At 40.1% G+C, this 12,693-nt stretch overlaps 3 protein-coding genes across 3 annotated transcripts; 2 read left to right on the top strand and 1 right to left on the bottom strand.

Annotated features, from left to right (window-relative positions):
- LOC146459042 (protein rolling stone-like) lies at positions 1-3,768 on the top strand. The gene is made up of 2 exons (XM_085089790.1): positions 1-175; positions 1,961-3,768. Exons 1-2 carry the CDS (start codon positions 101-103, stop codon positions 2,708-2,710), a joined length of 825 nt encoding a protein of 274 aa, XP_084945916.1. The 5' UTR covers positions 1-100; the 3' UTR covers positions 2,711-3,768.
- A 1,889-nt stretch (positions 3,769-5,657) lies between these two features.
- Positions 5,658-8,003, top strand: LOC146459041 (uncharacterized). The gene is made up of 2 exons (XM_085089789.1): positions 5,658-5,882; positions 6,738-8,003. The coding sequence occupies exons 1-2, from the start codon at positions 5,808-5,810 to the stop codon at positions 7,500-7,502; spliced, it is 840 nt and encodes a 279-aa protein (XP_084945915.1). The 5' UTR covers positions 5,658-5,807; the 3' UTR covers positions 7,503-8,003.
- A 2,303-nt stretch (positions 8,004-10,306) lies between these two features.
- Positions 10,307-12,693, bottom strand: LOC146459040 (uncharacterized). Its single transcript, XM_085089804.1, has one exon. The coding sequence runs from the start codon at positions 11,832-11,834 to the stop codon at positions 10,509-10,511; it is 1,326 nt and encodes a 441-aa protein (XP_084945930.1). The 5' UTR covers positions 11,835-12,693; the 3' UTR covers positions 10,307-10,508.

Raw genomic sequence — 12,693 nt, 5'->3', positions numbered from 1 at the left:
TGATCTGATATATTGTATTGCTGCATTTGTTGCTGCGCTGTGCATGTAAATTTGACCAGACCGCCCTTAATCACAGCTTAACTCTTCTGCTTCAAAAATCATGTTCCGCGACGAATTTCGTTTGAGGCATTTCAAGCTGTGGCATCCTTTTCGCCGGGACTTTACAGATTCCAGGGTAAGTTCATGAAAATGATTGGTTTGGAGCTTGTCGAGTGTGTTTCGAGGTACAACTGAGATACGTGAGCAGTTTAAATGAATTTAAACATCACAAAAGAAATTACAAAGCACACCTGAAGTAATTTAGATGCTACGTTGCATGAATTATACGTATTTGAAATTGCCTTAGGTTCCATGTGCTCAATTCTCTTTACAGACTAGTAAATTTTTTTTAACGACAAAAAACAAAATAGAACAAACGTAACCTCATAGCGCCCACTGTGCCGCGGTGCCATTATCGCCAAAAGGAAAGCAAGCATACATTGAAATGAATCTTAAATTCTTTTGCTTCCTGAGAGCTCTAGCATCATCTAACTATGGGTTTTCCTTGATACAAATGTTAATCCGTTATAACATCATTATATTTGCTAAGCACAGAATCCTTCGCGGTTAACACAGTAATCACGCAATCTAACTGAATACATATAACCCAACCTTGCCTCAGTATGTAATTCACTCAGTATTCTTGCTTAATATTTGCTACAAAAACCCATTTATCCGCCGGGCTGTACATAAGATCTTTAAATGCATATTAAACCTACTCTGATTTTATTTCAAAACAGCTTTTTTACGGACCATTTTACTTTAGAACTCTAGACTAATAAATTGATGAATAACATGCACCTCTCCCTTCCGCAAATATTGGTCGTGTGACTGTAGTATTGGACATTCTCAGAAATAACTGAGGCATAGAATAATTCTAGATAAATAACAACATCTTTCAGATTGTAAAACATGTTTCAGGATTTGGAAATGCACTTATGCAATAATTTTCAAATGAAACTAAAGGAGGGCAAGAAATAGCGATCAACAGGGCGGCCTTGGTCACAAAACATGTTTTTGAAAACCCACCGTTGTCCACGCAACACCTCTTTCCGTTATTGTTATTTTTGTTAGTAATTTACATATTGTAATTGCCGTGTAAGTGTCAACTGAGTCGAATTAAACAACCTGTGAAAACAAGCGCAGTAAATCTGTAACCAGTGATGACATATGAATATTCCGTTCCGAACTAAAAAATGTCGTTATCCCTATTTACAATTTATTGCTAGCTTATGCTTTTTCGACCGTTTGTAAACGTTAAATCTTAAGCACTGATCATTTTAGGACCCCGAATTGATGACTTGTTGTAGGCTTTCCGACTGAATGCTAGCCGGTTAACTAATATTTTTGATTTTAAATGACGTTTAATTTGAACAAAAATTTTTGAGTTGAAAACGCGGCGCGAGTTTTTCTGACAAATCACAGAGCCTAGTAAAGCTAGACCAGAGCAAAGGTGAAACTACTTTCCACACTCTTTTGACAACCGCTCTTTAATACGGCGATAATAATAACAGGATAACAACATAAGGAGTTGCATTGCCACCTGTTATTAGAGCGGTTTTCAATTTGAGTGTCGAAAGTAATTTCGCGTTTGCTTTGGTTTTACATTATTACGCTCTGTGATTGGTTAACAAAACTCGCGCCACTTTCTCAACCAATGGGAATCCAAACCAAAACCAATCGTGTTTTGGCAGCACGCGTTTTCCCGCGCTTGGTGTCAGTTACGTGTATTTGCTTCAAATTCTGATTGGTTCGTTGTGTTGTTTACATCTGTTGCGATTGGCCAGAGTAATTACTTTGGTTTTGGTCCTACGACACTTGGTTGGAAATCGCTCTAAACGCGGTAATTGCGATTTCTACTACTTAGCCTAATTAAAAATCTTATAACTGAAAATCGTTCTTTTATTTTCTTTCTGTTTAGTGGTTGTCTTTATCTGCTTTTATTGTTTTACGCGTGATCTTCCTCGCGTACAATCTGGGATGGCTCATCTACAACATTTACGTGTACGAGGCAAAGCTGTTCATTTTTTTAACAAACTGGACCTATACTATATTGGTAATCTATTTTATCGTTGCAACAACGCTTTCCTCCATTGCCCTGTACAACGACACGAAGAATACAAGAGTGTCTAACAACAGGGAGACGCCAGTGGTGGCGATAGAGATGGGGTCTGGGGACGAGGGTGAAGCCTCAAACGAGAACGCCCGCGCACAAGACGCCCTGCGGTGGGAGCACAAGTTGCTGTGGTTCCTTCATATAATCGCTGCATCTGCAGGCCTGTGGATAACCGTGGGGTACTGGACCGTCCTGATTGAAGATGACATAATCGACGCAAACAACATCACAAAACACGCGCTCAATTCCGTGTTCATGGTCATTGACACGGCTGTAAGCTCGATCCCAATGCGTTTCCTCCACTGGTTATACGCTCTGCTTTACATTGCTGTATATCTGCTCTTCTCTGTGATATACTGGCAACTCGGCGGTACCAACAATCAAGGAAGACCTTACATCTACAAAGCCCTGGACTACAACGACTTCCAGTTGAGAACTGGCGGTCTTCTGGTGGGTTTCATGTTCGTGGTTTTGCCAATATTGCATCTATTCTTGTTGGGCATTACCAAGCTACGAGACTATCTTCACAAAAAGTGTTTTGACAGGAGCATATAGATTAAGATCATGTCAGACACGGCTAGACTAAGAACAGCCCCTTTTTTCTTCAGGGATCGTAAAGCGAGCAAACCCGCGTTGAGCGCGCGCGAAATTGCATCTCGCGAGGAGACGGAACGCGCGGAGGAATCGCACTTACTCGCGTGTTTCACTCGCTTTACTCTCCCTTTGAAAAATAAAGGACTGCTTGTAGGATGGAGGAGGAGCTGGCTTGTATCTTTGTTACTTGTACATTTTATGATAGCAGTTTAGTATTATATCATTGGTTTTGCTTATTGTTGAGTCAATTTGAACGGTTTTCTGGCGTTTTGGAGAAATCGCCAGTTTTAAGACGGGGGTTGTACTAATAACTCGTTTTAGTATAAATCTACTAGTGTTCTATCACGAACGCCTTTCTCTGATTGGCTACACTACTCGCTATCTATTCTGTGATAGATAGTGAGTAGCGGTTTTCAACAAAATGGCGGCCGCTTCGTCGCGTTTTGGAAGTGTCTGCAATGAGGATATAGATAATTTACTTGTTTAGTTTTGACCGACTAGTAGATTTGTACTAAAACAATTAGATTATTCGCTCGAGATTTCTATGCGTGATTGGGCTTCGCCCTCATCAGCTATCACGCGACAGAAATATCTCGAGCTCATAATCTAATTGTTAATTATAACGCAGCGATTTCTTTCGGTAATTTATTCGTTGTATCACTTGTACGTATAAAAATGGAGTGTTGAAAAATATTCAAACGTAAGTTTAAAGCTGTGGTTTACTGTTTTAAAGATCAAAAATTGTGTTCAAATGTAAAGAACGTTGAGGAATCTCTTCCATTATAAGCGAAGAAAATGATCTTTATTTGTTGTAGCGTTGCCATTTAACCCTTTAAACCCTAAGGAAAAATGACTTTTTTCCAGATCCAGGACTACAAACTGAATGTCCATGTATTATATACCATTTTAATATAAAGGTACTGTTAAGTGTACTTCCGAAGTGATATAATCATAAATGAGAAGAGATATGGCTTTGAAATAAATGGGTTTAAAACTTAAAAATTTAAAAGTTCAAAATGTCCCAATCCTTGTGTATATTAGGTATACCCCTAAACTGCATCTTATTTTGCAGTTCTCAACAAATTGATTAATGTGAGATATGTCTTACAGTGCGATGCGCCTTACCGTGGCCACCCAGCCACCCTTTTTTTTTTTTAAACAAGTTAGCCACAAAACACAAAACGACATGTTGTTGCGTCGTTGTTGCGTCACTTGCCTGTTGGACTTTGCAAGGAGGCGTGATTGTTAATCAAATTCGCGTGTCCTGATTGCCTAACGTGTAAAAAAAAGGTTTGTTGGGTGGTCACGCTAAAGCGCGTCACAGTGTAAGAACCACAAGTGCCACAGAAAAAAAGTCGAAAAGTTATGGGAGTGGTCAACCCTATCGCAAATTGGAGGAGGTGTGTTTCATCATTTCTTTTAAGTAGATCTCCACGAGAACATCGTAGGTCATCATGCAAATCTATCAAATATTGACAGACTTATGGCATTATAAGCCGATTGGCACTCGAAGGCATGGAAAGGAACTTTAGACTCAAATAAATTAAAGATTCAAAGGAACTTTAGACGTTCTTCATAGGACATGTCTCGCTCAGTATTTCCAAGTGCACATTTGAATGCCCTACATTGTACTTTCTCCAGGGTGTTTTTATCTTTTTTAAGGTGCGGACACCAGACTGGAGAGCAGTTCTCCAGTATAGGACGTACTAGACTCTAAAAAGTTTCGAAAAAAGAAAAAAAATCAGGATTCTTAGGATTCACTGTTCGTCTTAAATCCCAGGACACTGTTTGCTTTATTTGCCCATTTATTGGCTTGCAGGCTCCGTCACAGGTCAATTCAAAGTAATGTGAATTCCAAGATCATCTTTTCAATGATTACCACATAGATGATATTAAGGGCGTTTAAGCTATCATTCTTCTTAGAAATACGCATTACTTCGCTGTTATCAGTGTTGTTGTAATTGCCATTCATTGCTCCAAGTTTCCAAGTGAGTAAGATCTTTTATTGGTTCTTTAGCATCTTCCTTAATGTCTCTCAATACCCCAGACATCTTCATATCATCCGTGAAGAGTTTTGAGTGTGGAAAGATGGCAGATCCAAGATGTCCTTCTTTTGAGAAGCATGACGTAATCGCCACGTAATATGACGTCATATTGACTTGTTACGGACCTCTAAGGAAACATCTTTTCTTGTACTATAAATACTCCAGTCTTCATCCATCCAGTATCGTGCATGCCTGTATTTAATGTCGAAACAGATTAAAGAAAAGTATCCACCACGCACAAAAAGGTCTCCAGACAGACATGAATCTAAGAGAGAACCTGCCTGCCCCGCTAGAAGCCTCCGCTATCCCAACCCCGCCTGTACACTAGGATGACAGTCAATGTGACAGACATGACAGGCCACCGATTGTTGGCTTATTAGCCACAGAATTGGGATATGACAGTGAGCTCCCAGCAGTTGAAATTCCACTCTTCAGCTTGTTAGCATGAGGAAACCATTTTTGCCCCACACCACCCTCTGGTTTGTTATTTTAATACTAAAAGATCTATCACTTGAAAGAGCGTTCACCGTTCACTGACTCTTCACTGCTCTCTGTCACAGAAACATTACCCCCTCCCTCCCTCATGTTTTCCCGGCTGCAGCAGGTTGAAGGCAGGCGCCACACGGATTTTTTTTTTTCAAATTCTCTAAGGGGATTTTTATCGTAACTTAATTTGTTTGTTTTTTCAAGAAGAGGATAAAATAAAACACAAAAAAACGAAATGTTTTAAACGGTAACGCAAAGGAAAATATCTTGATTATATAACAAAGCAGGAGCCTGAAAAAAGACTGGGATTGTGGAGTTGCGTGACTTGAATATGTGTCATCATGACATTTGAGAGAGTGTGGCTTCTTTTCATGATCTTGTTTCATGTACGTATTAGTCACTCACTTCCTCACTCACGGAAGCGTTTAATTGTTCAGAATTTCCTGCATCAGAACTTACGAGGACACAAATTTATCGATGCAACTTGGTCCTGCAGTTAAGAATCAACCAAAGCTCGTTTGACAATTATGTTTCGTGACGAATTTCGTTTGCAGCATTTCAAACTGCGTCATCCACAGCACCGAGACTTTACAGATTCCAAGGTACGTACACGTTACTTGAGTCCGTGTAAAGAAATAGTTTTGGCTTAGTTTGTGGGTGTGTATTTTCAGTAAGACCCAAAGAATAGTCAATCAGCGAACGAGATGTCTCAGCACCTGTTGTATTAGACCGGCCTCGTGGCATTACCTTGCTTGCAAACTACCTTGCGTACATACATACATACGCCCATTCTGAATGATCGGTAGAAGTGAAAGTGAAAGAGTTCGTGAAACGGAAGATATTCGATCTACAATGATCGCCAATTTCTGTTGGGCAGGTTAGGAAACAATCCCGGTATAGCAATTTTAATTAGTTACGTTTCTTTACGCCTTTGTTTGTCGTTTCTCCCACCCCCTTTTCAATGTTGAATTCCCCACGAAGAATAATGCGTAAAGATTTACGGTTGAACCTCAACATTGATACAGGGGAGGGGAGAAGCGTAAAGGTAAGACAAGATCTAGCAACCTTCCCAAGAGATTTGGCGATGATCGTAGCTACACGTGAAACAACAACTGATGCAAGTTTATTTAGTTTCATTTTTTGCACAGCTGAAGCCATCATTTGTTTATATACTCATTTACAAGTCCATGGCCAGCCTCAAATTTAGTGCAAATCTGGCTTGCCTTTGGTCATATGATTTATCACGAGATCCTATAAATATCTTAGAACTGAACCTTGCCCCGGACAGGCAGATGTAAATAAGAAATTCACTAGTTGAATGTTGAATGCGATGGAACTAACGCGGAACAGATCTGAGTAAATTTAAAGTACTGGAAAAATTCTGGATTTTTTGGCGTTTTTGACGAAACCAGGAGCATGATTTGATGTATCAGAGCATCATTTGTTTCTCTCTATAGTGGTTGCCGTTACCTATTTTTGTGTTCCATCGCGTGATAATCCTCGCCTACAACCTTGGATGGTTTGTTTACAACATTTACTTGAAAGGAGCAAAGTTGTTTATTTACTTAGCAAACTGGAGCTATACTTTGCTGGTCATCTACTTTGCGTTTGCAACCATTCTCTCCTATAAGGCCTTGTACGACAATTTAGAGAAAGAGCGAGACGTTGGCTCAAGCCCAAAAGGTCAAGAAATACCGATGGTGGAGTTTGAAATGGAATCTGGTGACGAAGATGATGATCCTGGCAACGACGCCTGCGAGAAAGACGTTCTGCGGTTGGAGCACAAGTTACTGTGGCTCATGCACGTTATCTCGGCGAATGGAGGCTTGTTCGTGACCGCGGGGTACTGGACCGTACTGTTTGAAGATCACGCACGCGACGCGAACAGCATTACAAAACACGTGCTCAATTCCGTGTTCATGTTGATTGACACGTGCTTAAGCTCGGTTCCAGTACGTCTCGTCCATTGGTTATACGCTCTGCTGTACTTTGCTGTATATCTGCTCTTCTCTGTGATTTACTGGCAACTGGGCGGCACAAACATTCAAGGAAAACGTTACATCTATAGTGCCCTGAATTACGACGATTTCAAGGCCAAAGCTGGTGGACTTTTAATAGCTTTTCTTCTCCTTGCTTTGCCTCTTTTGCAAATGTTTTTGTTTGGTGTCACAAAGTTACGTGATCATCTCCATAAAAAGTGCAATGGAAAGAGCACATATTAAACCAAGATCATGTCAGACACTGCAAGACTACAAGCAACCCCTTGTTTTTTCTCAGGGATAGGAAAGCAAGCGAACCATTTCAGTGAGCGCGCGCGAAAATTGCTTCTCGCGAGGAGACGCGGAGGGATCGCGCGCGCTCGCTTTATTATCTTTAAGGAAAAGAGGGGATTGCTCGTTTTCTAGACACGACCGAGATCGAGGAGGAGGTGGGTGAGTTTGAACTTGAAACTTTTACCCACATTTCAGCACCTGCGTGGCTTTGAACATATTGATAACTTTGCAAACACCAACAACCTTCGTAACTTTTCCTAAATTTATCTAGGAACAATTTGGTTTGACATGTGACTTGATGTTTCCATGACAACAAGATTTTGACACTCATGTCTTTACGAATGTAATTTTTTTACCTTTTTGTGAAGACAGTTTGAGTATATCTTCGTTTATGATAGCAGTTTAGCATTACTTGGTTTTGATCAGAAATAAAATACAAACAGCGGTGATAAACATTAAAGAATTGGTTCATGCTTAGCGTGCGTATATCGAGCTATGGATGCACGCGGGAAGTTTGGAGAGCACGAGAGAAGCGTAAGAGTTGCTCGAGGCGTAGCCGAGAGCAACTCTAGCTTCTTGAGTGCTCTCCAAACTTCCCAAGTGCATCCATAAGTCGATATACGCACAGCTAAAAGCATGAACCAATTCTTTTATAACATAGTGAAAATAAAGTAAATGATTCTTGGAAAACAGGTCGTGTTTCCGATTAATTACAAAATTCTCTGTGCAAAAAAAAGGCGAAAATGGTTACTCATATCGGTTTAATCTTAACGTTTCATTAAGCTTCAAGCTCTTATAAATATACATTTTTTATGCTGTTGTCTCTCTGTAAAAGTTTTTTAATAACACAGCGCGTGCATGCTTCCTTCACCTGACTTGCACACGTCATCGGATGGACGCACGGCCGTGCGTATGTTGAGAAATGTACCATGATTACACCAATAGGAATTAGATTAGGTTGCACGCGCGCTATGTTATAAAATAAACTTGCGCATTTTATATAACTTGACGTTGCGAATGCTAGTCAACATACATTTTCATGGCCCAAGAACAAAAGTATTTATTGGTTTTATTTGTGAGTATTAGTCAATTTGAACAGTTTTCTGGCGTGTTGGAGTTTCAAGACGGCGGCTGTGTAAGGTTAATGAGGTGATTCCCACGTCATGTCACGTCATCGCCCTATTTTGCGGACTTCAATTAAATATGCCCGCTGGGTTTTATTGCCATACGGTAGCTTGAAACGCCGTCTTGAAGTTACGCAGGGAGGGGGGGGGGGGGGGGGGCGGCTTGGGGAAAGCGCGGTAGCGTTCCCCCGAGAAGTGAAAAGAAAAAAAAAACCTTTCTTGAGCGTCCTTACCTGGTCCTTACATAGCATTATCTTGAATTATAATCCATCAAATATTTTCGCTCGCGCGCGATTGGTCTAAACGCCTCACATGACCGAATATACCCCAGCTAAAACTGGGTAATATCCGATGATATTCCCCAAGTGATATTCCCCAATTTCAAAAACTTCAAGGCGCGCCTTGTTTACAATTAAAATTTATGTCAAGATGGGGGAACGGTTTATTTTTGTGACAGAAGGAGAGATAAACCTGCTGGTCGATAAAGCAGTATCAGAAAACAACATACGCTCAAAACGTTTTTGACGGTAAACTGTTCTTAAACGAAATGTTCAAATACTCAAGCTCGTTGCTACATGTTGCAAAAAATTTTTTTTGAAGGATAATAACCACAATAGCCTCCATTTGGCTTGGCTCAGATATTTGTCCTTGGACATTATCTGGAACGGATAATGTCCGCGGACATATATCTGGGCATAGTTTCGCGCCAAATGGAGGCTATATTGTTTATATAAACATGAGTCAGCGTTTGACTTTTGTATTAAAGGGTATTATCTTTAAAAACTGACTCTATTGCGGGGCGACGGCTTCAGCTGGCTCAAGAATGGCAAGTTTTGGCTGCATCTAATTTCAATCTTCTTTTCAGTTAATCTCAAAGTCGGATGTAATAACCAGCGCTGTTAGCTTATTAAATAGATTTCTATCCCGCGAGATTATGCATCTCGGAAAACAATAGATATATGCCAACAAACAAAAACCTCGGTTAACACTTCTTAAGTAAGGCTAATTAAGAAATCTTTTTAAAAAGTCTAAAAATAAATCGGGTGGATGTGTTTTGCTTTATAATGTATGAAGCTGGAATAACCATAATATTTAGATCAGATCCTGAAGATTTTTAAAAGTTTTGAACGGAAAAGAATAATTCTTTTTAGCCCCACCGGGATAAAGCATTGAATACAACAAAAACTCTTATAATTAAAAGAACATGCAGCGTACCCTCGTGCCAGTAATTGATAATTCTTGTATTTTACGAGAGTTAAGGATATCGGTTACACCATTCACGCCTTATCAAGACCTCTCTATTAGTGGCGATTCGCAAAACTTGTTCACCAGTTATGCGATGTTTCTAGCAAGACGGTGTCAGCGTAGCCGGCATACTAATTTTATGTAAAAATTGCAAATTTTAATTACAATAGAATTTACTTTTGTAGTTCTCATTTTAATTCGTAAAGCTTTTACAAACACCGTTCGTGATTAGTCTCGCGAAAATCGTCGGTGTTACATGCTGGTCACCGAGTCCAGCTTTTGGTTTAGGGACGCAGAGGGAACGCCTGAAATAGCGCTTAGTTTTCTTGTAACGTTTCTAACCCCAAAAACGCGCAAACACAAACGAGCCCAAGCCTAACGGCATGATTTTAAAGATTTTAATTTGTATGGGCTTTTTGCCTTGCGTCACCAGCCGAGAAACGGGTCAGGTTTAATTATTTGCGGATTACTTTATGATCAAATCCTTTTAATAACCCTTCACGTCGATGAGGTGATAATTACTAGAAATGAAGAGTGAAGTTCATCCAGCAATGGGCCATCAATCTGCATGTCTGATTGCTTTACACTATTTGAAAGGTTTAATCTGGTATCGCTTTTGTTGTTCATATAAATCGAATGCATGGCCTCTGTACTTTTTAATCAACTCATCGATCGAAGACATAGAAAGCGTGCCCGTCTGAAAAGGACCACCAGTCGGTTTCCTGTGGTGAGGCGCTAGCGCTCTCGGCTTTGACGATGAGGTGTAAATTGCTGGCAGCGAAACCCATTTGTCATTGTTCGACCCGCCATCATCAATATGCGCTGATATGACTTCATTAATTGTTTTGTTATGGTGTCTTACTGAGTTCCCTTGCTGTTTAAAAACTGAATTACGTTTCAAAAAATCGGTGTATTTGACGCCATCTTTATCAAACCCCGCGTCACTCTTTACTACAAATCTCTTGTTCTTAGCGTCTCGTTTCTGCGACCTATAATTACAGCAGTACAAAATGTCCACATTTCGTTGCGCATTGATAAAACCGTCTTCTACAGATTTACCCTGCTTCGCTGTACTCTTCTCCGGCGTCCAAAACGGCGAATAAAACGTTTTTGGAATAACACAGCGCCGTGAGAAAGCAGTATTTTTTACGCTAAAAGAAGAATCATCGATTTTCTTCAAGCTTGTCGTCTTGGAGTCCTGTTCGCCAAGATCTTCGAGGTAACTACTCTTGCCTAAAGGTTTGTGCGCTCCCTCCGATGACAAATCCCATCTGGCAAATACTGTTTTTTCATTGAAATTGTTATCAGAGAAGGTGTTTTCAGTGAAATGTTTGTAAAGGTTTCTCGACGAATCCGTTGTGGCAGGGCCGTTATCCGCGATCTGCAGGTCGCCGTTTTTTAAGCCATTTATCTGACAATCGCTCTGTAATAAAGCGTGATTTTTCGTCGCATCTTGTTCGACCAAGTTTTCAGGTGTTTTACCTTCCGCAGTTTTACTTAAATCGTTGGAGCGCAAATTCTCCGTCTTTGTGTCGGTTACTTCAACACACTCGGAAGCGGATGCCTGTTCATCAACAGAATCGCTGTTTCCATTGTTAGAAGCAATGACTTGTTTGTTGCTTCTTGATTTTCCGCTAAACGTTTTTTGATCGTTGTTGTTCTCCTTTTCCGCGTTGTCATTGCGTCGTAGTGTCGGACTCTCGCTTGTCAAAATTTGATAGTGTTCACGCGGTATCACTTCTTTAATGTTATTCCCAAACGTTGCAAAACCCGTTCCAAAATTATCAACAAAATCGAAGCTGATATCCTCCTCGTTGAAAACATTGACAGGCTGTCCCAGAAAATCTTCTCCTTCTGGGTAAAATAAAGGGCTTGAACACAGCGAGCCTAAGTCGAAGGTTGGGCTGCCCATGCCTGAAAAACTGATCTGAACGCATGCAGTTTTCGTGCGTAATGCACCTTAACTGGACAGTACAGTCGAACCTTGCAAGAAAAACGAATTGTTTTCGCTAATTAAAAAATCCGTCAGCTGCACTCGTTCCCATGGAAACAAAAGGGCAATAGCTGTGTGGCTATTGTTCGCTGGCAGTTACAATGGAAATAGGGCCTTAGGATGACATAAAAGATTTACTCACTTGCGGGTGCACGGTCTGGCTGTTTACTTTGTAGTCTACAGGTTTTTAAGCTTGTCTTAGTCCTTTAAATAATTTCAATTGCAAAAATACTTGTCTTTGATTTAAAAATCGAGAAAGAAAAATAGCCTCCAAGAGCAATCACACGTGTTTCTAGGAAAGCGTGGGTTTAAGTGTAAGCAAGAAAAATATTGGATTTTTTATTTATTCCGGCCTGACTCGAAAATAACGAAAATAGCGATTACAAATTAATGTACTGACAGCTTGATTTTACGTTTAGCTTCCTTCCGGCAGAAAAAACAATAGTCGACAAGTAATGGGTAATAAAAAAGAAGAAAAATCACTCACAGGGCTAGAATTCACAAAGAAGACGGATAAGAGCTAGCTGGAAGGTGTTTGATTTTTCCCAGATTTCATCTTTGTCAGTTAATCAGTTTAAAACACTCCACTTTTTAAGAGTGAATAATTGATATAAGTTTTAGCGTAGTTAGAGAGAGGAGACAATCTAGCATGGAAATATCCAGACAGACATATAACAGCGACAGCCTGAAAACACTTTTCCTATTCATTAAGTTGCTGACGAGATTTTTAGTGCGCTTGCAAAAAAAAATCGTACATAATTGTTCAAACAGATAACAA

This window comes from Pavona decussata, unplaced genomic scaffold (genome assembly GCF_977016875.1).
Source record: "Pavona decussata unplaced genomic scaffold, jaPavDecu1.1 SCAFFOLD_223, whole genome shotgun sequence".
In the NCBI taxonomy this organism is placed as follows: domain Eukaryota; kingdom Metazoa; phylum Cnidaria; class Anthozoa; order Scleractinia; family Agariciidae; genus Pavona; species Pavona decussata.
The sequence above is the reverse complement of the archived record's forward strand: the minus strand, read 5'-3'. Positions and strand labels throughout refer to the sequence as shown.